At 45.9% G+C, this 24,629-nt stretch overlaps 1 protein-coding gene across 1 annotated transcript in view; it reads left to right on the top strand.

Moving 5' to 3' along the window:
* HIC2 (HIC ZBTB transcriptional repressor 2) overlaps positions 1-23,466 on the top strand; it is a 71,550-nt gene extending 48,084 nt beyond the window's left edge. The window contains exons 2-3 of the mRNA XM_050318591.1: positions 15,515-15,658; positions 21,653-23,466. Coding sequence (XP_050174548.1) covers positions 21,683-23,395 — 1,713 coding nt within the window. The 5' untranslated portion in view covers positions 15,515-15,658; positions 21,653-21,682 and the 3' untranslated portion in view covers positions 23,396-23,466. The remainder of the gene's footprint in view (positions 1-15,514; positions 15,659-21,652) is intronic.
* The last annotated feature ends 1,163 nt before the right edge of the window (positions 23,467-24,629 follow it).

The following is a 24,629-nucleotide window of genomic DNA, read 5'->3' as shown; positions in this document are numbered from 1 at the left end:
TAAAATAATAAAAGGAGTAAAAATGACAGTTGGGTAAATACATGTGAAATGGAATAGATGTTTCAGCTGGAGATAGTGCAGCTCTGGTTAGCAGAACATAATACCAAATTGAGGGCAGACTATATTTAGTTGCAAATCAATATGGTTAGTAGTTACCAGCCCCTGATCATCCTTTATGAAAATAACTAGGGTCTAAATGTAAAGCAAGATTAAAATTGGTAGCTTTCAATTACTCTGATTTAAATCTAGTCTTCCTCCACCATTGGACACTATCTGAATAAATAAATAAATAAATAACAGCACATTTAGCTGCTGGCATGGCATTGCCATGGCTTTTCCTGTATTTGCTCTGGTGTGATACACAGATAAGGGAAGCTCCCTCTGTGTGTTCATATATGAAGTCATTCATGTGACACTTGGTCTCCTTTTTTCCCTCCCTTTCCTCTCTCTCATCTCCATTACCCTTCCCTGAAATGGGGGTGAGTTTTGAATTTGTCATGTTTTACATACATCTCACGGTGTGTGAGACTGAAGGTGTTTCTGAACAGAACTGCACCCAGCCTCCTGTTTTCCTGTCTTCTGTATTGTTGATAGAAACTGCAAGAGAGGCCTAAAAGAGGTTTTTCTTATTTTACTCCTGGTCACGTGTTTGGCACTGCAACTTTGAACATTAAAATTAATTATGGCCTTAGAGACAGACAGTCCAACAGTGAAATAGCTTGTAATTTATTTGAACTCTGAAATTTCACTGGTTAAAGTTGTGTAAAACTTTCCAATAGTTTATTTATGTATTATTTTAAGAAAAAGCACCTTAATTATGAGTCTGGTTCCTCAATAAAAAAGGGTAGCTATCTGGCTAATCACTGCTGTGCACTAGGTCACTAATTTTCTTCTAAATGACAGGAGGATTTCTGCCATTTTCCCCCATAAAACTTCTTCAATTATATAACGAATGTGTTTGATTTACGGGGACACTCTCTAGGATTTTTTGCCCCAAGACAGGCACGTCATGAAATAGCTGGAGGTTGGTGAAGAACCTCAGTTGGATTACAGGCTTGCAAGTACTGACAGGAGTGGGAGCTGAGCCTGTACAGAGGCGCGTGGACAGCTCTGTTCTCAGCTACTCCCACTTAAATGGCTTGGTTTGTTTTGCTCTCACCAAGAAATTCAGCCTTTCAGAGCCTCCAAAGAAAATGCATGTGCTGCTGTCTCCCCATGGGAACACAGCCCTGGCTGTGCAGAGGGGTTGCTCATAAGAAGGCCTGTTTTACCCAAAGTCTGACACATTTTTCCTTGTGGAAAAATGGAATGAATGATTGCATTCCTGTACTGAATGTGGGGGGGTTTAAAAATGGCTTGTTAAATAATTGTCTCTGCATTAGGTGTGTCACCAAGGATCAGGGTTCCTGGAAGTGCACATTCTGAATGTGGCACAGTTATGAAATACAGCTGGGCCTTCCTTTGTCTGCTGAGGACACAGAACCTGCTCTAGTGACTTGGTTTCAAGTTGCCTGAGAAGGAGGGGACAGTCTGCACTGGGAGATCTCAAGACAGGTGTGTGAAGCCCAGTGCCCTCCCCAGCCTGGCTGCCCACTGGCCAGAACTCACTGACACTGTGGCTGGCAAAGAGTAAAGGAAAGGTAAAGATGCTGAATCTTGGTTATGGGAGGCTGTTCAACATTTGAACTCCTGGCGTCTTAGAAATGGGGTGGCATTTGCAACACGTTTGCCTCGTAATTAAGGACCCAGCATAATAAATAGTTGGCTAAAGACTAAGAGGTCACCTGGCAGTTAATGCTGATTTTTATGGCTATGGACTTGAGACCTCTTGAAAAAGAAAAATGTCAGCAGTAAGAAGGATATGTGTTTGTAGGGGTGGATGGATTTGGGGTCTTTGAGGTCCTGCTCACTTGTTTGAGAATGAAGTATGATGGAATGGCCTTATTCTGGATTTATTTGAACAGAAATGGCCAGCGAGGTGAACAGATGATTGGGATGTAGAGTATGTGAGAATTTCCTTTTGCTTCCAGTTTGCACTGGACTGATGAGTTGGGTTCATTGAACCCTTTGTATCACCCAGCCCTCGAGGGTTATAGAGCAGAGGTGGACTGAAGAAGTTGACTTGAGAAGAACGTTTAGCTTGGCACTTCCTTCACCCCCAACAGCTGATTGTGATGCCTGGAGCTATTTACTGTAGGGACAGGCAGACAAACCTGATGGGAGCTCAAACCTGGAAATCTGAATTAATTAACCAGTGGAATAACTTATGGATGTGGTAGATTCCTCATAAATGAGACTTTTCATCAAGATTGGTGCATGCATTCTCACTCATGTACTCTCCTAAAACCTGTTGCAAGAATCGTTCTCTGGAAAATGAAGATACCCATGTTACCAAGAAGGAGTAAGAGAGGAGATCCCACAGGGCGCTGTGGTGCTCCACCTCTGAGCCCATGTGTACTGCTCAGCAGCTTCTCACATCCATCAGTGCCCCAGCTCCCTGACCTGTACTACGAGATGCCTTTCATGGCAGAGGTGTCATTGGGGCAGTTCTTCATGCTGAAGAACACCTTTGCATTGTGATGCAGAGCTGTAGCTCACACCAAGTAGCTCTTTTCTATGCACTATCTGTGCCAGTCATGAAGAGATGACACAAAAAAATGTCACTAATGCGTTTGCTGCCGTAAGAATTTTCTTATTAGCACTTTGAGGTGCTCGGGCCAGCAGCAAGCATCCTCCAAGGTATGCATCCTCCAGGGCTCAGTGATGAATTAGGCTGGAATTGCCAAGGGGTGTCTCTTCCTGCACTGACTTGGAGATGAATGAGGCTCCCTCTCCTTTGTCCTTCCTTCATCCTGCTTTAGCCATATCTGCCTTGTGCCCTGTCAGCATTTTCTGCTTGGGAATGCCTGGGTGGACTTTGCTCTCTTAGCCGTGCATCTTCTATTTTTACCGTGGTTTTCACCGTGTCTTATTTGGCATAAACTAGCTGAGAATTTGGTGGTAGTAAGGGCAGAGGAGGGAAAGAAAAGAATCCTTGGAGCCCTCTGTTCCCTTCCTGCTCCTGGGGGAGGTGTCTGGCTCGTGCCTGGGTGGGTTCAGCCGCAGCACAGGGGCTGGGCAGCGCAGGGTCGCTGTGGTCGCTGTGTCCCCGCGGTCATGTGGCTGCAGAGCTGCTCCCCCCGGGCGAGGAGTTACAGGATCCCGCCGGGGCAGCTCCAGCTGGTATGCACTGGTACTAATATAATCCCGCAGCGCTGAGACACAAGTGTGACATGGGAGGTATTTAAGGAGACACACCTGTTCTAGGCACGGGCCTGGGCATTGCATGCCTTGGAAACGAGGGGTTTGGTGGAGCAGGAAAAGCTCTTGTTTTATCCACAGGAGGGCTTTGCTTTTGCTTTTTTTTCTTTCTCCCCAGTTTCACATTATTTTATAATTTCCTAATATTATGCAATCCTGTGGCCCATTAGAACTGTGCTGTTTCAAAGGCCAGGCTGGCGTTTGCATTTGAACTTTTTTTACCTCGGTGTGTGATTCCAGAGTGATTAGCAGGAGAGAGCAGCTTCTGGTCTGAGTGATGGTTTGGGTGTAACTGCTCCCAAGAAAGGGCAGAGAATTCGGGGAATGTCATCTATGTGTGGGGTTGGGTTTTTCAGTCCTTTAGATAATTTAGATTTTATGTTGTGTTTACCTGTATTTTTATTATAAGGCCTCTGTCTTGCAATTTGGAGCAGTAAATCACATAAAAGCCATACCATCTTACAGATTTTGAGCAAAAATATTTTGTCCCTTTGTCTTTTCCCTCTCTTCTTCCCATCTGTTCCCTGTCCCAGAAATTGTTGTGAAACAGCTACTCTCCATAACAAGAAACAAGCAAATGCAAAATAGATCTCATGGTTGCGTAGTATAAAGAAAATAACTTGCTTAGATTTTTATCTCTCTTCTTAAGTAAATCTGACACTTGTTTGGCAGAAGATAATTTTTTTTTTTGCCATTGAAAAGGGGATGTATTAAGATGAAGGCCAAAAAATGGCAGGGTCTGTCATATGACTTGATTCCATCTGTCTGTCTTGTCTTTCAAGTAGAATGGAATTTTTCTCTCAAACTTTGTGTGGGTTTTTTTGATGTTAACATGAAATCTCCTAGTTTGCCTTGGTCTCATTCCACATGGCCCTTCTTTCCATGGATTCCTGCTCTTGGTGAGGTGTTAAGTGCTTGTTGGTTTGGGACAGCTTCCAGGACTGGGGCCAAGATTTCTCCTATACCTGACAGGTTGTTTTGTGAAAATAGTAGCAACTGGACAGTTTTTTCCTCCCATCTTCATTTGAAATAAAGTTTGCCAGTAAACATCCAGTATGCCAATCGTCTGTAGAACTAGTGTAAGGGCTGGTTGAAATAAGGAAGGGGGGAGAGGAATGTTTTACTCTAGGATCTGGTTAGTTTGGCAGTTAAGGGGAAGAAGGGGTTATTCTTTTCTGTTACAGCTCTGCATTCGGAGTGGGGTGGACTGGAATAACCAGTTCCTGAGGGGTCAACAGATTCTCCTCCTCAGAAATTTAAGGTTGTTGGCAGGGGAGAAGATCCTGGGCATGGAGACCCCTCAGCTCCAGCCTCACCTGCCCCATGGGGCCACTGACCCTCATGGCAAGGGGATATAAAAATGGATCTTTTAACCCCTAACCTGAAGGATGGCTGCAGTGCAGGAGGAGCCTCCTCGCTGCCTGGGTAAGCAGAGGTGCTCACCAAAGCCCACGTCCTCTTTAGAGCTTGTGTGCTGGTGTGCAGTTTGACCAGACCTAAAGCCTCAAATTGTTCTCCTCCCGTGTGGGCAGACACATTTCTGTAAATGTGAATGTAAAAATACCCTTCGATTATGCTACTAAGTAGCAGAACATCTTGTAAAGGAAGCATCCTCCCCACCTGGCTGTAGTGCCTCCCAGGCTGCCTTTGTCCTCTGCACATCACCACGTTTTGCTGCACAGCCAGAGGTATCTCTGCTACCTGGTAATGGTGGGCTCTCTCCCCCCCTGTCCCTACTAGATTCTCCCAGAGTTAACAGATTTCAAATAAAAAACTGAAGAGATTTATTCTGGGTTGTTTGGGTGGGACTTTTTTGGTTGGTTTGGTTTGGGGGTGGTGGTTTTTTGTTTGTTTGGTTGGTTTGGGTTTTTTTTGGGGGGGGGAGGGTGGTGGTGGTTTGGTTTAGGGTTTTTTTTTTTGTTCCTTAACTGCACCCTGCAAAAAGTCCTGGCTGAGTTGTTTCCAAATACTGGCATCTCCAGGGAAGGGGTTATAAATTGCTAATTTAAAGCCTGCAACAGGATAATTAACTAACCAGTTTGATGTAAATGGCTTAATGGGGCTTTACTAGACCCTTTGAACTTAAAGTAGCACTAAAAAGTAAACTGTAAATACCTTCAAGGAAAGTACTGGCGTGTTTGAATGTGGGGCTGCTCGGCTGCAAGGAGCAAGTCTGCTCAACTTGCCAGGATTCCAGTGGCCTGTGTGACAGCAAAACATGCCAAGGGGTGAGGGGACCAACCAGGCACCCCTTGGGGAAGGCTCTGCAGCCACCCTGGTTCTTCAGGAAGCACATACACAGCCTGATATATCAGGCTTTCAAACCTGCCCTGCCTGCTTTGGAAAATTTAAATCACAACCTCAGTGTAAATGGAACTGTAATGAATTTCATCAGGATTGAAGAAAAAAAAAAAAACCAACCAAAAAAACCAAAACAACAAAAAACCCCAAACCCCGAGGGGGAGGCAGCCACTAGAGTCCACCCTAATTTTCCTGCAGTTCTGTTTGCATTAAGGTCTTTTGGCAAGTCCAGGCAGAAACACTTATTACATTTTGTTTCAGAAGACCTGGTTACCCACTGAATCTGCTGAGACAATCCCACAGCCCTGCAGCAGATTCCAGTTCCTGATGCATTTGGGGGACTTTTGGGAGAACCTCTAAACTGTCATTCTTGCTGGGTTGTTACAAAGTTCCAAGGGAGGAAGTCAACAACAGTTAAACATGTAGAAATGAAGATGATTACAAAGTGGAAGTACCTTGTGTAGTTAGGCATTGATTGATGCTGACTATGGAAACGGGTGTTGGAGAAGAGAATTTCAGGCTGAAATGCAGGAAGGAACATTCCCTTCTGTTTGTCCCTTTCTCTGTAGGAGAGAAGCCTCCTCCTTGTCCCAGTGGTGCTCTGCTCCACCTCCTCACTGGGTGTGCACCCTGCAGTGCCAGCAACAATTCCGAGAACTTTTTCCTCATTGTTCCTCTGTCTCATCACCATCCTTCACCTATTGCCAGCAGCCTCCCTGGATACTGGAGGATGTTTTGGAGGTTGAAGCACAATCCTCCCTTACTGCTGTGACCTCTGACACTGGGGATTTGGCTTTACAGCCAGCTTTGTTGGAGGGTGTTCCTGATCCTTGGCTCTGCTTTGCTGCCTGCTCTGTTGTGCTGCCCCTGAAGACCAAGAGGCTGAGCCGGAACAGGGCTGATGCAGGAAGAGGGCAAGACCTGACCTTTTTGGTTGTGGCCCTGACTTGGATGCCCTAAAACAGATCATGATGCCTCATCCTTTTGTAATGATGGCTTTATCTCTCTGTGGTTTGTTTGGGGATTTTTTTTTTCCAGATGGGAAAATAATGGGAAATAATCTATCATTGGCACTGTTAGTGCTGGCCTTAAAAAAGAGCAGCATAAAAGCACTGAAATCTGTTGGAGAGGGCAATGATGCAAAAGTGCTGCATCTTACTTTGAAAGTTATGTCTGCCAGAGGATTCAGCCCTGTGCTGTAATAGTTCAGGTGTCTATTGTATGCAGAGATCAAAATGCTCTACTGTGGCCTTTAGAAGAGGAGGTAATAACATGGCACTCTGCTCTTACGTGCTGACTGAAGCAGTTGGCACCATGGCACTACCTGCTTGCTGTGTGTGGGTGGGAGCACAGCACAAGTTAATTTGGGGTTGATTGTGTTGGCAGGGATCTGCCAGAAGAGCTTGCCCAGCTGCCTCTGCTATGCTGTAGCTGTTAATGCTTTACTTTTATAAGCACTAACTGAGGTCACATTTAAAAAAATTCAAAACACCTACATTATTAGAGAGAGATACTTGCAAGCAGAAGGGCTCTGCACACAGGCAGTGTTGGTGGCTGGAGACTCCCTTCAAGGAACACCACAACACTTTAGTGTGCCAGCTCTGCTATCTTGGCATCTGACTGGGAAATGCAAATACTTAGTCTTAATCCATCATTCCCACATGCTGACATGTATCCAAGGGGAACTTCTGTGAATGTTGTTGTTATTTCCATCTAATTTCAGCTGCTGCTTTGCTTCCCAGCACCTCCCAACCATGTGTCTGAGAGCATTGTCTTCAGGCCTTTCATGCCAGATCTTTTGGATTTGTTTCCCTCGTGGGGAGGCAAGAAGGCCTCGGTGTGTGTGTCTCTATCAGAGATCTGGGTGGGGGCATCGAGGGCACCCTCAGTAAGTTGACAGATGACTATCAGGTTGGGTGGGAGTGTTGATGTGCTGGAGGGCAGGAAGGCTCTGCAGAGGGATCTGGATAGGCTGGATGGATGGGCCAAGGCTGATTGTGTGAGAGTCAACAAGGTTGAAAGGCGGCTGGAGCCAAGGCGGGGGCCTCTTCTCGGGAGTAACAAGCAATGGGACAAGAGGAAATGGCCTCAGGTTGCACCAGGGAAGGTGTAGGTTGGGGAAGTTAGGGAACATTTCTTAGTGGAAAGGGTCATCAAGCACTGGAACAGGCTGCCCAAGGAAGTGGTGGAATGGCCATCCCTGGAGGTATTGAAAGGATGTGTAGATGTGGCACCTGGGGACAGGGTTTAGTGGTGGAGTTGGAAGTGCTGGGTTAATGGTTGGACTTGATCCTAAAGGTCTTCTCCAGCCTAAATGATTCTGTGGTTCTGTGTGCAGCAGAGGAACAAACCCTGTGACTGGAGTGGTTGGGGTTGTTCTTACAGGACCCTTCTCTTTCTAATCCCCCTCCAACAAACCCTTTCACAGATTTTTAGATTCCTTACTAAATCCTTTAAATAATATGATCAGTTAAAAACCAAATGAAGAAAAAAGGTTTCTCACGCTTCCCAGGAAAATAAAATTAAGTTAAAGAAAAAGTGGATTGCAGTAACCAACCAGTCTTTCATGTGAGAGGTGGTCAGAGTTTGCAACTCCTTTCTGAGGTACTTTACATATCTTCTAATAACTACACTTGAAAGTTTTACACAAATAATAAAAAATACGTATCATAGAGGGAAGAACTCATAAGAATTAGGAAAAAAGCTTGTATGACTAAGAATTTCTACTGTGCCATTCATCCCATTGAAAGACCCAAACTCACCAGTCATTTTTGGGCACCTCAGCACAAACAGGTATTGGTCCTTCCTGAAGCTCTGCCCATCTCTCAGTGACCCAGTGGGATCTGGAGGGAAGAAGTTACATTTGCAAGATGGCAAAGCAGAATTTATTTTCTGAGCAATTTCACTCTTTGTTATGAATAACTGTCTTTAAGAAGCCCCACAATAATCCCCCTTCTAGCACACCTTTGGTTTTGAAACCCACCAAACCTGACATTTGTATTTGGGTTGTTGGCTCAGGAATAACAAGGAAAATGTGAGTCGTAGAGCCTGGGCCAGGGCTCCTGACTCTGACTGCTGCTAGAGGAAGAACAAATGATGTGTAACGGAGCTTTCCTGACCTTTCCTCTGTTTTTAGAAACATGAAAAATTTCATCTGCGCTTTTTTTTTTTTTTCTGGCTGTTGCAAATAATAGAAAGTTGGGAGAAAATTAGAATATAATGAAGACAAATTTTAAAGTGGTGTCTGCTGCAGGTCTTGGGTGTGTTCTCTGAATTGCCTCCTGCTTTAGGGAGCAGCTGAAAAATCCAAATCCTTTTCCAACATGTCAGAACCAACTTTTCCAAAGGATTCAGTGGCTGTGCCAAAGCCCCCTTGCCTATTTGTAAGCAAATGCACACTGGTGGGACTGTCTCTGCTGGAGCCAGCTTTTGCACATGCAGCTGGTCTATTAAATCAATTTGATGAATTACTGTATAGTTTTTAATTTTTCTACAGGCAGGTCCCTGCTATTTCTTGCCTGCACAAGATTAAACGAGCTTTTACATCACATACCCTGTTATAAGACTTTGATTGTGTGGGATGGGTCTGTGTCTGCTCCTGGAAGGGTCTGGGGATTTGGGATTATTGTCAGGCTTTTTACATGAGGTAACAGAGAAAAAAGGTGTGTGAAAGCCTTGTCAGCATCTGTGATGGAGGATATCTTGGGATAAGAAGGATGCCACTGATGCCACTTATTCAGGTTCTTTACAGGAGTTGACTTGTTTGGTTTGGGATTTTGAGGTGGTTTTCCTGCTGTTAAAACATACTCTTTGAGTGAGGTCCCTGCCAAGAAAATGCCTGGAGAAAGGAATAGATTAACCCTAGATGGGCTGATGTGGTGGCTCAGAGAAAGCTGGATGGCATCAGAACATCCCTCTGGCTGATGAGGCCGATGAGCCTCAGGATCTGTGTGTTTTCAAGCACCTGCACTGTGGTATAACAATGCCACAATTTACTGAGCCCCTCTCTGTGACAGGACTGCATGTGGCTGAATAATGAGCAGCCACGGGGCAGGGGCTGGAAGCAGCTGGATACTGGATACAGGTGTTTGGGAATGCACCATGCCAAGAGAGAGGTTTTAGTCCAAATGCTAAATGTGTTTTCTGCATCCCCCGGGCGTCTCTTGATGCTGTCATGTTCGAGGGCTCTGCTGGAAGTGGTAAGGATGGAAGAATTTTACTTTTCCTTCCACTCCAAGGTGTGGTGTCAATTTGTTGTGGCTGCTAGCAGTAGTTCGTACATGTATTACTCCTTGGGCCAGATGCTGATCCTATTTATGTAGCTATAAAACTGCTGTGTTGTTTCATCTGTGTTAGAGAGGTTTCAGCCTCTCTGGCTGTTTTGGGTTTTATGTTTTGGTTCTGTTTGGATTTTTTTGTTGTTTGTTGTTTTTTTCTTTAACCGCTCTCCTTGCTGAGAGGGGAGAGCTCTGTGGGAAGTGATCCAGCAAACTTTTAAAATAACCTTCTAGTGTGGGTTTGTTGTTTTGTTGTTTGGTTTGTTGGGTTTTTTTAACTCTTGCTCAAGCTTTTAAATATATGAGTTGCCTCTGTGAATTCTGAGTGCCTCTGAAACCTGCCAGCCAAGCCTAAATCTTGCAGGAGGTGTGGCCACATTTGTGGTCTCAGAGCTCTCTGGCACAGACACCTGGTACACCTGTGTCTCCTGCTGCTTTCAGTACTGTCACCCCTCGTGCCTGTTTCTCTGGTACCTCCTGTTTTTCCCAAGGTTATCTTCTAAAAATAGAATCTGCTCCAGATTTTCACTCCCCTACACCCATCTTGAGAAGAATAATTACCAATGAGGTGGTTTTAATAATGCTGAAAGAAGGAGGGTTGTGCATTCTGCTTTGCTCTTTGAGGCTTTTTTTTTTTCTGACAGGAAAAAAATGCACAAATTGCCTCCTTAGGTGACAAATGTAAAGTGAGTAGTTTTTTAAAAAGTTAAGCTTGAGTATTTAAACATTTAATAAATCATGGGTTATCTGAAGAATAAAATTGTAAATGTTTTGGCGCTAACAGAATTCCATGCAAAGGTCTCAATCTGAGTGTAAAATCTTGTAACTTCCTTAACTGTTTTTAGACTGGTGGAGGTAACTGTGGTATCTGGTGTTCACCTGTCCAGAAAACAAAGCCATGCTCAAGCCAGGTGAGCAGACATGCTTTGGATGACACTGTTATCTGTCAGCACGTGATACAGCAGCCAGAAATGCAAACATTTAGAGCATTTTTAAGCCAGAAAAAAACAAAAAACAAAACAACTCTAAAATGAAAGAAATAACTGAATGAAAGCATGTAAGGGTTTGAGTGGAGGATGCTGACTTTACTGTCCTCTAAACTATGTCTGCAGCAGCCCAGAGCTTATTGCCAAGAGAAATTAAAGAGAAGGTGTCTCTGTGTGCTGTGTGATGTAACTGGTGAGCAGCTGCTCTGGTGGAGGGTGCCCTGTGTGTGATAAGTGCCTACAGACAGAAATGCTCTGTAAAGGAATCACTGCTGGCACACTGACACATGCTGGCAAATAAGCTGTGTTTGGTGGAAGGATAAGAATCTACTACAACTCTCACAAATCACCCTCGTCATGATCACCTCGTGATAAAACGTTAATTTCCCCAGTGAGTGTAAGCAGAGCACATTTCCCAGATGATCTCTTAAGATCAAAACAGATTGGTGCATGAGTGGACCAAGTCAGCACAGCCAGTGTCCAGTGTCACTGCCCAGAGCTCACAATGAAATGGGAACAGCGATGGTGCCTCAGGTTTTACAGCCACCGCTGTGCCCGACTCTGACAATTATTTATTACCACTAATATTGTGCTTTGTAAACTTATACAGTGCTTTATGAAGTAAGACATGTTTCCTATTTTAAAGATCTTATAATCTTATGGGCTGATAAGGGGTGCAGATTATCCCTTGGATGTTCATAAATAGCATTAGCACTAAGAGTTTTATTAGTGCTGGGTCCTTTCAAGCCTGGGGCTCTTTCTTTTTCTTAGCAACACATCCCTAGTCAGGTGCTGAAATATGGATTTTGACACCGTGATGTTCCACGCTGGCACAGTGTGGGCATTCTTCTGTTTTGCTTGTAGTGAAAGAGCAAACCCCAAGCAGAGTCCCAGTGCAGTGGCTGTTGCTCTGCATGGTTAATCCACAGCCTTTGCTCGCCTCTCTGAGCCTCTGAATCTGGAGTTTGGGGGATGGCAGCAGAGAGCAGGCTCGGGAGGTTTGTGTGTGTGTGTGTGCTTGCGTGTGTTTTAAATAAACAAACAATGGAACAGCAACTCCAACAAATTGTGAGTGGTGCTAATTTGTTATAGTGCTGTCTTGCCTTCTGGCAGTGTTGATTTAGGAGAAGCTGAGCAGACTGGAACGGATGCAGGGAGCTGCTGGTTCTCTTGCTCTGGGATGTGTATATGGTTCAGTGCAAAATGCTTCTAGGGGTCCTGTCCTGAGGAGCTTTCAGATTACGGGGTAAAGCAGATACATAGGCTGCCAATCCCCTTTTCAAAACCAAATCTTGGCCCAAAGTACCTTCCCCTCTGTCTTGCTCCTCCCCTTCCACTTGTTTAAAATGAAGAGATGTTTCAAGTCTTAATTCATGACAAAAGCCTGTAATTTGGGTGTTTTGAGGACTGCCAGAAAATCCTTGACCTTGACAAGAATAGTGTGTAGGCAAGGAAAGGAAGAAGATCCTGTGCTTTGGAGTGTAGCAAAGTTTTCAACAGCCCATGACCTTGCAGGGCTGCCTTTCACAATGTGCCTGGGCTGTAGTCCCCCAGCTGAGAAGCTCTGACAGGGAGGGATCTGCAGCCCTGCTCCACTCTTGGGCAGGGCTGCAGGATAAAGCTGGCAGGATGGGAGCCAGCCATATGGTGAGAGATGCCATTTTGGTCCAAGATGGTTACTACCCTGCACCCCTCAGTGTTAACCCTTGCAAACTGGTGGTATTAGCAGTACTCTGGATGCAGGTGCTCCTGAGCAGATTGCCTCTCTCTGCAGAAAAGTTTGCTGAGTCCACACAAGAAATAAAAATGAGAGGATCTTTATCAAACCCTCTCTCGTTTCTCCCAGTACTCTGAGGCTTTGTTTGCTCTAACAAACCATGTAACTAAGGAGCCTGAGTCACAGTGGATGGTCCCAGCTCCTGCCTCATGCCTGGCCTGGAGATCCCTGCCCAGCTGCAGGGACAGTTGAAAGGCTCGTGCATTTGCTCCAGTACCACTGCATTTCACAACCTGCTATCAGCTTGTACCTGTGGTGACTCAGAGCCCTAAAGTGCTGCAACCCGGAGGGTGCTGTGGGACAGAGTGGGCTGGAAAAGGGTCATTGGACATTCCTCCTCCTCTCTGTGCTGTGTGTGCCCCAGAGCAATGCTCAGCATGAGGCTGCCACCCCGTGCCAACTGCCCTACCCACCCTACTGCAGGACAGGGCCCAGGCCTAACATTCTCTAGGATTAGCTGGGCAGTAGCAACAATCCTTTAGTCATGTCCTAAATTCTTGCATTGTAAAGGGACAGTTCTGTACATCAAGGCTCAAAGGTGGCTGGGAAGCAGAAATTTTGCACACCAAAGGGGTCTTAACTGGTGGATGGGTGGAAGAGATCCTTCCTCCTGTGTGGGCTGAACTGTTCCACTCAATCTGTGGGTATTCTAGTGCAATAAGGAGTAAATAGATAAATAAATTAGATTAGCATCGGACACCCGAGCTGCCTTTGCTACTTGCAGTGCAGGTACAACTGAGCTGGCTGGGTTGTTGCAGGACTGCAGAAGAGCCCAGTGGCTGTTGCTGGTCACAAGCTTCTGAAGCTTTATTTGTTTTGTGCCACTGCTGTGTTCCTGAGATCAACTGTGCTCTGCAGATATGCAGGAATTTTTAGTGCCTGTCTCTGCCTGACAAGATCTGCAATGTCCGTGCCTCTCCTCTTCTCCTCCCACTAGAGGTTTGGGTAATCTTAGGCTCCTTCATGTCAGCAGTGAAAATAAATGCATAATATATAAGTGCTCTGTTTAGGAATTGGCAGGAAGCTTCGTTTCTGACTGCAGTGGGACGTTCTAACAGTAGGAAACACCTTTTAAGCAGTTCTCTGCTAATCTCTGCCCTAGAGGAGAAATACAACTATGGAGAAGAGCTCTTGCTTCACAGAAGCAAAAAGATCTGCATTTGAGCTGCTGTTCAAGACTAGGTTTATGCAGCATTCAGCCTTTAGTTTAACTGGGTATTGCTGGCATTGCTGAGGGTTTTGCAGTTGTGATGCTGGCAGCTGCAGCCAGGAGTATGTTGCTCCTATGCAGCACAGAGTGTGATCTTCTGGGGAGGGAGAGCTCCAAATCCCTGGGGCTCTGGCCCATTATGTTTAAAGTTGCAGGGCAGTTAAATGTGGGTTGGCCTGTTCGTGCTGGCACCGGGCTGTTCAGACTAGTTCAGCAAATGCTCTTGGCTCAGCACAGCCCAGGTCAGTAAGCAAACAGTTGCTTACATTTCACTTCTTCATTGTATTGACAAGATTTAAAAATCTTCAGTCTACAGCAGTCAAAACAGGGTGATCTGAATACAAAAGACCTGTGAGTTCAGTGTGAAAGGGATTTAGTTACAGAATTGTGGGGGTAAGTATGCAGGTGGGAATGATGGGAACACTGTCCTGGGCCTGAGCTGAGCCCAGCCCAGCAGATGTCCAGGAAGAACCAACTATCTCCTTATATTCAGTGTCCTTTTCATGAGGACAGTTTCTGTTTCCCGGGCCAGTGTCCTCCTCTATGTTCTCTCTCATCCAACTACATAAATTATTGTAGGTCTTTTTCATTTGGCCTTTTATCTTTTAAGGTTGACAATCAATATTCAGGATTTCTGTCTTCAGCAGCACAGCTGGAGACATGCAGCCATCAATGTGAAAAGAGCAATGCAGATGTTTTACTTCACTCTGAGGGGCTAAAAACCTCTGTTAAATCCCTGCCAGGCTGCAGGCTTTTTTGTGGACTGTGTTTTGGGGGGTTTGTTTGATGGGTTTCACTGGGGCAGTTTCATCAGTTGTAGAGAGGGACCCGTGCTTAGCATCTACCCTGAGACTGCCCTCCACGATAATCCTGCTGGAGCTGATTATGGGAATTCTGTGGGAAGGAGGATACTGCAGAAGATACAATCAGCTTGTCAAACTTAGGGTGTCTGTGAGATGTGCCTTTCCCTGATGTGGAAAAGATGATGTTGCTTTTTCCTTTGGGCAGGGGAGGGTGGAATTTTAGATCTTAAGTTTTGCGACTCTCGTACAAGCTGCAGTTCACCAGGAATCAACTCGATCTCCAGTCTCTAAGAACGTAGATTAAATTATCAGTGAATAATTATGATTATAAATAGCAGTGAGTATACAGTATCTTCTTCTTCCATCTTGCATCAAAGTATCCAGCCTGGCTCAATGCCATAACATCTCTAGGCTTGGGAAGGGGAACAGGGAAATGGGGACAACACGGAGGATCAGCATTTAAGAGTTTCTTCCGTTGCCTGTCCTGTGTGGGGAATGAGAGCGTGAAGCTCTGGCACCAGGCTGTGCCTGTCGAAGAGGCATTTCTAAATGGTGATGATACGTAGTTGCCTGAATTTCTGGGCAGAATGAAGCTGGTGCAGACATCCTGGAATCTGCTGGGTTTGGATACGTATGGACTGGTCCCCCTGGAGCTCAGTGCCTTTGGGAGTCCTGAGTGGAGGAGGCCAGAGTCAAAAAGAAACTCGCAGAGTCCTCCTGCTCTGCTGCCGTTGCAGTTCAGCAGCTGTGGGGAGATGGGTGGAGGGGAGGTTGTTCTGGTAGTTACATATTTAAGGCAGGTGGCCGTTTTGAAATGTACGTTTCAATTTTGATTGCAGTTTTTTAATTGCATTTAACAGCGTCCCTGCTGGTTCTCCATTCTGCATCTGTGCAGCCACGTTCTATTGATGGCCTGTTGTGATTTCAATGGAACATCATGGGATGTACCTGGCACGTCGGGCAGCACTGGATGGAGGTGCCTTTAGCCCAATGTACCTGGCATGGTAAGCGGCAACCAAGTGGTTAATCTGCATTCTACTGCTCGTAGTCTCAGCTTGTATAGCAAGGTGTTCCTGCTTCGCTGCAGCCTTGCACTGACTGGAAATCACTTTGCTCTCCTGATGTTGGTGCTTTCATGCACGCAGGGCCCCTACCCTTTCCACCCATGGAGATCCCCCTTCCCTGGGAAGTTTGCCATGCAGTAGAGAAGGGCTTAGCCATGTCAGGCTCTCCTTGTTACTCTAGAACATGAGAGAAGGGACTGGGAAATCATCTGACTCTTTTTCTTCTCTCCTTTTTGGGCCAGGAGCTGGTAGCAGTTGAGCAGGTATTGCCCACGTACCAAATGTCCGTATGTTGCTGCACAGAGGTGCCAAACAGGAGTTTGTGTCCATGAGCAAAGCTGGACCTGCGGGAGCTGCCTCGGGGAGCCGGGAGGGCAGTTCTGCCTGGCACTAATTGGAATGGAACGAACTAAAGCAGGGCCACTTTAAGTTTGGTGATGTGGCATCCTCTGCGAAATTGTCATCCGTTTTCCTTCTCCTTTCCATGTTCACACCTGCAAAACCAGCTGCACATCCTGCTCTGTCCTGCATGTTGCTTTCTCTCCCCTCCCCGGCTCTGCAGCCGTGTCCCCGGGTCACTTGACATGTTGGTCTAAGCTATTTTGAAGTTCAAAATATTTGTGTGAGAAAAACAAGGGTGCTGCATCCTGTTTTCTGCTTAAGCCCAGGTCACAGAGCTTTTGCTGCTCCACTGCCAATGATGAAAATGCATGTTCTTGCTTCTGCTTCTGAATTCTGTTGTCTGTCTGCGCAGGGGCTGGGGATAGGGAAACATTTGGGCTAACATAGTTCCAAGCATCCCTCCCTGCGCTTCTGCTGTTCTGGAATGTGAATACCTTCATAAGTCACGGGCTAATGACCTGCCAACTGCAGCTCCTGGGGGGCAGGTTAACAAACATGAACCACCCACTTCACTGATACCTCGGGACAGTCCTGGAAATAGGTTCTGTTGGGATGTGGGGAGAGAAAGATCAGATGGGCCAGTGAGGAACAGGAAAGCTCTTCCCAGTGCGGTTGTCAAGTGCTCAAAAGAAGTTGGTTCATCCGAAACTGAAGGGTGCAGAAGTCACCTGTTTCAGTTTCACCCAGTTCCAGTAGCAGCCGGACACGGCATTTTTAACTTCAGAAATTGGTGGGAGAGAGCAATGTAGGAAACAGTGGATTTAATTCTGTCTTGTTCTTCCCCATGCTCACCACTGTAGCGTTTGCTTAGTGCAGCACAACTGCCTGGGAAGGTGGAGAGCTAAGGAAGCAGGCCACTACCTTTTCCCAGGTCTGTTATAACATGCACAGTAGGCTGACGCTTTAACAGCATCTAATTTGCTATATCACATCTAATCTGTTTGTTGGTTTTTATCTGCAGTCCTGTTAGTTCACTGCTCAGGTGCTCGGTGTCTAGCCTTCTCATCCATCCACAAATCCTCTACGTGAAATGAGTGGTTCCTTAGATCTGTTTTTGATTGATTCTTTGCTTCACTGGTGTTGCTGCTTAAAAGGTAAACAATATTCATGTGCTGCAATCTATAACTCAGAGATGAAATCAAATAGCATCTCCTGCCAGAGGTTGCTAAGATAACACATTTACCATTCATTCAGCAATTACTTTTAGGAGGAGATTTAGTGATACTAAAGAGAATCAAATCTGTAGTGAATATGTAGATTTTACACTCTTTAAAGGGGTGAAGTGATTTCTCTTTTCCTCTGCTTTAGCAAATTAATTTTCTGTGATGTCCAGAATCTTTGTGGAAATTGAGAGAGATTTAAATTTCCCCTGCTGTGTAGTGAGAACAGCACAGCTCCTGGAGCAGCCTGTGTGTTCTGCACAACCCCCTGCCCTCAGGGTGCCAGAGTGCCCCAGGCTGGGCTCGGCCCGCAGGTACCCAGCTCCTGGGGCAGCAGTGCTTAGGAAGACGCTGTGGGTGCTCAGCTTGCAAAGCTTTGTTTGCTGTGTGGCATCTGCTTGCAGCATCACTGCATTCTGTGATTTGTGCCCTGTATCTCTCATGTCTCTGCATGTGCTGTGTCTCAGTGTCGTGGATATGGTGGAGGTAGTGGAGAGCCTCAGTCTTGCTTCAGTCCCTCCTTGCATGGCAGTATTTGAGCAGGTTCACTGCTCTGAAAACTGTCTTGAATGCCAAGGAACCAGCCCGAATCTGGGAAAAGACCATCCCTGATGCTCTTTGTCCAGAGCCTTCTGTGATCATGTTTTAAATGCAAAGGAGTGAAATTTTGCACACCACGTTCAGTGATTAAAATCTGGGGCCCCAGTGAGGATCGTCTATGTATTCTTGAGGTCTGGGGTTTGGTTTATTTACTAGAAATGTATCTAAGCCTTTTCTGAGCCAGGGCTCCTCTGAGCTGGGGGTGTGTCTTTTCTGTCTTTTTGCAGGAAACAGGAAAGGAAGGGTTATTAAAAATGACACCGAGATACAAGAACTATAAACCCCCTGTGATTTTTCAGGGCTTTGGGGGTTGTGGTGATGTTATTCAAATGTTAGGGTTTGTTAAGAGACAGTCTGTAGAGACTCATGGATAGCAAGGCCTTTGTAAGAGATGCACCCCTTAAAAAACTTGGGCAGGTCTGCCAACTTTTATATGGGATTTAACCTCAGAGTTGCCCTTGGTCCCATGCTTTCAGCCACAAGTGAGATCCTGGGAATGCCATAAGTTAAGGAATAATACCTGCTTGTCTTTTGCTACCACCTTTTCCAACACACCTTTCTTCCTCCGCCTCTGAAATGCTAAAGAAGGGTTTGTAACTGGTCAGCTCTGGAAAATACCTGGAATGATTTTTTTTTTGTTCAGGACTGCACAAGATGCACAAGACAGGTTGCTATAAAGCTTTTGTCAGCAAAGGGATGTCAGTCAAAGGACTGTTCTCTGAGCCACAGTGCAGTCCTGGGGGGCAGTTCCCTGACAGAAGTTTGAACATGGTGCTCTAAGCTTGGCTGAAGGCTTTGCTGCCTCGTTGCATTACATTCATTTTGTTGGGGTTGCTAAATCCACATTAGCCTTCAGCTAACAACATTCAAATTTGATAAGTAGTGTTACAGTGCTTACACCTGACCACTGTTTTTAAAATCTGCTGAAGGTAATAAGCTACCTCTTACCTATGTCCTGCTGAACATGAATAGCTCTGTAAGATTTGACATGTGAGATAAATAGAGGTAATTTAAACAAGTTGTACTATGCTAATTTTTATGCTGCAGAACACACTGAAGCTTAATAATAACAACATTATCTTCCTCATGAAGGTCAGTAAAAAGCAGAATTACAATTCTACCTGTTCCCAGGGCTTTCCCTGCAGGCTCATTACCTGGTTTCAATATCATTTAAGGCAGAAAGAAAGAAAGAAAAAAAGTACAACTCTAAAAATATTTTGCATTAGTAGCTGCAGCAAGCCTTGACTCTTTGCAAAGGCTTAGACAACTCATATACAGAGCTTTCTAGACCTCTGCTTCAAGTGCCCCATGAATGGGAATCACTTTTACTTGAGTAACATACTCCTTTTCTAAATTTTATATTGTATTAGTTTGTTTAGGCAAAAAATATTGGCTGTGCTGTTTCCCTTCCTTTCCCATATTTGTCCTTTATGGAACACATAAAAATCACATCCAGGGATTTTGTGTGTTAGGTGCATGAGAAAGCCCCGTTATGTTTGTAGTGAGAGGGTGCAGCCCCAGACTGTCCCTGCCTGTCCTGAGCAGGGTGCATTTACAGAGAGGGAATGCTGGGTTTTGTTGCAAGCCATGTTCCTGTCCTTCCCTGTCCATGTATCTCAGTGACCCAGGAGTAAGGGCTTTTACTGGCCTGGTTAGATAACAGTGGGTATTTGGTGCCTCTGTTGTTGCTTCTTCCTCTTAATCAGCAATTCTGGAAGCAGGCCACCAGACCCAGACACGCTGCCTGCGTGCTGCAGCTCTGATGTAACTAATTACAGCAAAACTTGTTTTTAAAGTGCTCAACACTGCTCAGTGTCAGTAATCCCTGCCCTGTCACGTTTTTGTGATTCTGCAGGCTGAGTTTCTAGGACAGATACACTATAGGTGGAGACAAGCACCGTGGCAAGCCAGGAGTTCCTCCTTTTGGCTGCCACCCTTGCTAAAGCCTCTGGGAGCAGCATTCGTGTCACAAAGGCCTAGTGCTGAATCCACCAAGGTCTCCTGGGCTTCCCAACCATTGCTGAAACAACACAGAGCAGAAAAGCAGAGCAGCCTTTTTGGCTGTGGGTCAGGGTGAGGAGCCAGAGGGATCTGTGTGGATGCTGGATTAGGTGCAGCTGCACTCAAGAGCCACAAAATTCTACCAAAAGCATAAGCAAGTACCGGGCTGACCGGCAAACCAAGGGAAGAGCTGTGTCCTGGGGCAGAAGGGAGGCACCTGCTTGGCAGATCTGTTGGTAGGAGTATCAGGGTAGTCAGACAACAACACTGGAGGAAAAATTGCATTTGTTTACTTTTTGATAGGCAAAATCTTTTTGTTGTGCAGAAAAGGATGATGTAAATTCACCATCTTTCTGACAATGAAATCTTTATTTTTATCATCAGTTATGAGAATCAGGTTTTACAAACAATAAAAACATTAACTGATGATGATTTTATGAGAAAATGTAAGCTCTTCATTTCTCTGTACTTATGGCCTCCTCCTCCTTCAATAGTTGAAATGCTTCAATAATATGATGAATTGGGAAAGGAAGGAAGTGGAAGGCTAAATGTGACTATTGTATGTTTGGTATTTAATTCCTACATTTGAACCTCAGAAACAATTTCAAACCAACTTTAACAGATAAATGCCCATTACAAGAAGCAGCTGGCACTTTCAAACAAACAAACAAACAAAAAATCAAGGAAAAAAAATATCTTAAATTGGTCCTGGATCCCTGAAGGCAGACCCAGATTTAAACTCTGGAGTTTAGGTATTGTGATATCTCCCAAATGTACAACTGCAGTTAGTTCTGATACAGCTCAAGCAAGGTGTTTCCTACAGTCCATACTACTGGGAAAGTCAATATAAACATCTAAACTAAAATGCAACATGACTACTGTTTGTGGAATATACATACATACATGGAGGTAACCACTATTTTCCTCTCTTTCCAGTATTTCAGAGTAGAAAGACTGTGAGATATGATTATCTGAGTTTAAAAAAATCCCTTCAAAACTAAAGAAAGAACAAAACTGAGCTTAGAAAAACTGTGTCAGATTTGTGAAGACATTTGGTGGCACTTAGCTAGCTCAGCATCCTGAATTTCAGCCAGTTGAGGGTTGATTCTAGCCCTTCGTGTCAATGGAGTGGGATATGGGCATTGCCAGGGGGGTGGTTTTTAAAGCAGCTTTTCATACTCTTAAGGAGGCTTCCCATTCACACCTCAGTGTGATTAATTCCATCTTCAGTGGATTTAGTTGCTACAAGTCATTTTCTCAATCCCAGAGCAGCTGGGTGTTATAAGTTTTCAACATGTAAGGGCCAAGAAACAAACTACATGTTAAAGCAGAGAAGCTGCAGCTTATGCTAATTATTTTACATGCTCAGATATGCAAATGACAGTAAAGCAGATGTTTCTTTTCTCTTCCTCTTTTTTCACTCCTCATCCTCCCTTCAAAATTGTGTCAGGAGAGGGATCAGCTTTCTCCCATTCCTAACTATTGCTTTCCTGCTGGTACCTTTTGAATAGTAGTCCCAGCCACCAACCATTGCTTTTGTAAACAGATAACTACAAATCTGATTTTTGAAAGACTCGAATCAAGTCTTAGCATGAGAGATACTTCTGTCTGTATTCCAAGCAGGATCACAGCTTGCAGGGCTCAGTGTACTCAGATCTATTTAGTCAGAGTCAAGCCTAACACAGACTGCACCAGGTTAAATCAGTCTATTAAATGTAAACTGTTTGAGTGGAAACAGCAGGTTTACACCTCTCATCCTCCTGTTTTGCAGGTGGTAAGGTGAGAGGAAGAGAAGGTGGAGATGGAACTGCCAAATCATGCCAAACAACTGCTACTGCAGCTGAACCAGCAACGAGCCAAAGGTTTCCTCTGTGATGTGATCATTGTGGTAGAAAATGCCCTGTTTCGTGCCCATAAGAACATCCTGGCAGCCAGCAGCATGTACTTCAAATCCCTTGTCCTGCATGACAACCTGATAAACTTAGACACGGACATGGTGAACCCCACCGTGTTCCGGCAGATCCTGGACTTTATTTATACTGGTAAGCTCTTAACGACTGACCAGCCTGGTGAACAGAACTTTAACGCTCTCCTCACCGCAGCAAGCTACCTCCAACTGCACGACCTGGCAGCTCTCTGCAGAAAGAAGCTGAAGCGGAACGGCAAGTCCTTTGCTGGCAAGGCCGGTGGCCTTGGTGTCGGGAGATCTGCCAGGAGTCAAAGACTTTCCACTGCTTCGGTCATCCAAGCTCGCTATTCAGGGTCAAACGAGGGGTTGAAGGGCTCGCACTCAAAGGAGCTGTCAAAGGGAAAGCTCTCCGATGACGAGGTCTTCATCAGCAGCTCCAACCAAGAGAACTGTCACTCCTTAAGCAGGGGAGCCAGCAAGAACGGCGGCGGGGGCAGCAGCGCGAACGGGAGCACCGGTGACCAGGAGCTCGGCCTCGACCTGTCCAAGAAAAGCCCGTCGCTCCCTGTCGCAGCCTCCCACGATGACACGCAGCACAGTGAAAGCCAGCACGGCTCTCCCCAATCTGCCTCAGCCCCTGCAGCCAACAGTGCCTCATCGTTCGACGAGTCCGGGGTCGGAGCCCCGCACAGCATGGCGGACAGCAGCGACCCCATGGAGATGGATCTGAGCGAGGAGTGCCACCACGCCCTGACGGAGGGCAGCCAGCGCAAGGGCCTCCGGCACTCGTCCCGCAAGAAGGAGTGGATCAAGAAGGACAACGCCTTTGACCGGAAGGAGGGGAGCAAAGACAGGGACGAGGGCGAAGGGCTGCCCAATGGTATTCTGCTGGGGCCCTTGTCTAAGTCTGTGGAGAGGAGTCTGGCCGGGGCCTACGGCGCAGACCTGCCCTACCCCTGTAAGGAGGAGGTGGAAAACGGCAAGGAGAACAGTGATGACAGCGGCCAGAGCGAGAGCGAGAGCGGCGGCCATACCAGTGCCAACTACGTGTACCGGCAGGAGGGGTTCGAGCCAGTGGCCTACGGTGACAACCTGTACGTCTGCATCCCCTGTGGCAAAGGCTTCCCGAGCTCGGAGCAGCTCAACGCCCACGTGGAAACGCACACCGAGGAAGACCTTTACATCAAGGAGGAAGGCACATACGGCAGCAAGGATGAAGCCGAGGATTTGTCCAACCCCAGCCAATCCTACGCTGCGGAGTCCCGGCCCTTCAAGTGCTCAGTGTGTGAGAAGAGCTACAAGGATCCAGCCACGCTGCGGCAGCACGAGAAGACTCACTGGCTGACGCGGCCCTTCCCTTGCAACATCTGCGGCAAGATGTTCACGCAGCGGGGCACCATGACACGGCACATGCGCAGCCACCTGGGGCTCAAGCCCTTTGCCTGCGAGGAATGTGGGATGCGCTTTACCCGGCAGTACCGACTAACAGAGCATATGCGTGTCCACTCAGGAGAAAAACCTTACGAATGTCAACTGTGTGGTGGGAAATTCACCCAGCAGCGCAATCTGATCAGCCACCTGCGAATGCATACCTCTCCCACATAAGCCAAAGACTCCAGAATGAGCTTCGAGCCCATCCGCAGTGATTTACCTTTCTGTAGACTTGCTGCTTAAAAGAAAAAAAAAGAAAAAAGAAAAAAAAAAAACCAGACAAAAAAGGGGGCAGCTCCCCATACTCTGTTCAGTCATGGGAGGCCTAAACAAATGTAGCTTTAACATTTAAAAAAAAAAAGTTCCTTTTTTTCCTTTTTTTAAAAAAAGAAAGGTCCACAGCCAAGCTGATGCATTTAGTCCAAGTCTCCCTCCAAATCTTGATGATCTGGCAAGAAATGCCACTTCTTTTTGCACACATCGACTTCATTGCCATAGTGATTATCTGGAGCAGGTAGGGGGACCTCGGGGAACTTTCGGCCTCTGCTGGCTCCCCCCTCCCTGCCTCTTTCCTTTGTGTTACTGTCACCTCAGCTCCTCTCTTAAAACCAAACTCAGCAGGGGTATTTCTTGCCATTAAAAAGAAAATAAAGTACACCTTTTCAGTGGCCTAAGTAGCTGTGAAATAACACGGCATTGCATTCAGCAGCGCAGAAGCTGTGTCTGTGGACCATCTCACAGGGTTGGCAGCCCCTTCAGAGGCTGTGGGAAAGCCGTAGCAGTGGTAGAGCCCACCTGCCGTGGCCTGGGCTGGGATGGTGGGGAGAGAAGCTCCCTGGGGCTGCACCAGCCCAAGTCCTTCACTTCCATGGTGAAGCCTCCTTCGCCATCCCTCCCTCTTTTGGTTTTGATCTTTATCCCTGGCACGTGTAACCACGTGCCACCTTCTCCACAAAACACGCAAACCTCTTTTGCCTTACCCATGACTGAACAGGGACTGTATGCCCTGGGAATTTCTTTCAGTGAGCAGGGGGTCGTCTTTACTTTTCTAGTAGTTTCGTATGAATATTCTTTGCTTAGAGGTACTTGTTTTATTAAAGGAAAAACCATTGTAACGTTTATGTGAATGTTTGAACTGGAAGGTCTGAGGTTAATTCTAGGGTGGGTGGGTGGGGAGGGGGTTTGATGTAGGCTGGACTTGCTACAAGTTCCATAGGTACTTTTTTATTATTTTTTATTTTATTTTTTGTGTGTGTGTATGTTTTTAGCTTTCCTCCCTCACTAAAGAGCAAGTCTGTGTGGACAGACTTGTTACCTTTGCTACCTCTTGAATTCATGAGAACAATAAGATGGTTAGTGAAAGATTAGGCATTTTTTTTTCTTTTATTGTAAGTAATTAAATGTATAA

The sequence above is a fragment of the Myiozetetes cayanensis genome, unplaced genomic scaffold (assembly GCF_022539395.1).
Source record: "Myiozetetes cayanensis isolate MyiCay16 unplaced genomic scaffold, myiCay2020 scf21, whole genome shotgun sequence".
In the NCBI taxonomy this organism is placed as follows: Eukaryota; Metazoa; Chordata; class Aves; order Passeriformes; family Tyrannidae; genus Myiozetetes; species Myiozetetes cayanensis.
Note: the sequence above shows the minus strand (reverse complement) of the source record. Positions and strands in the feature narration are given on the sequence as shown.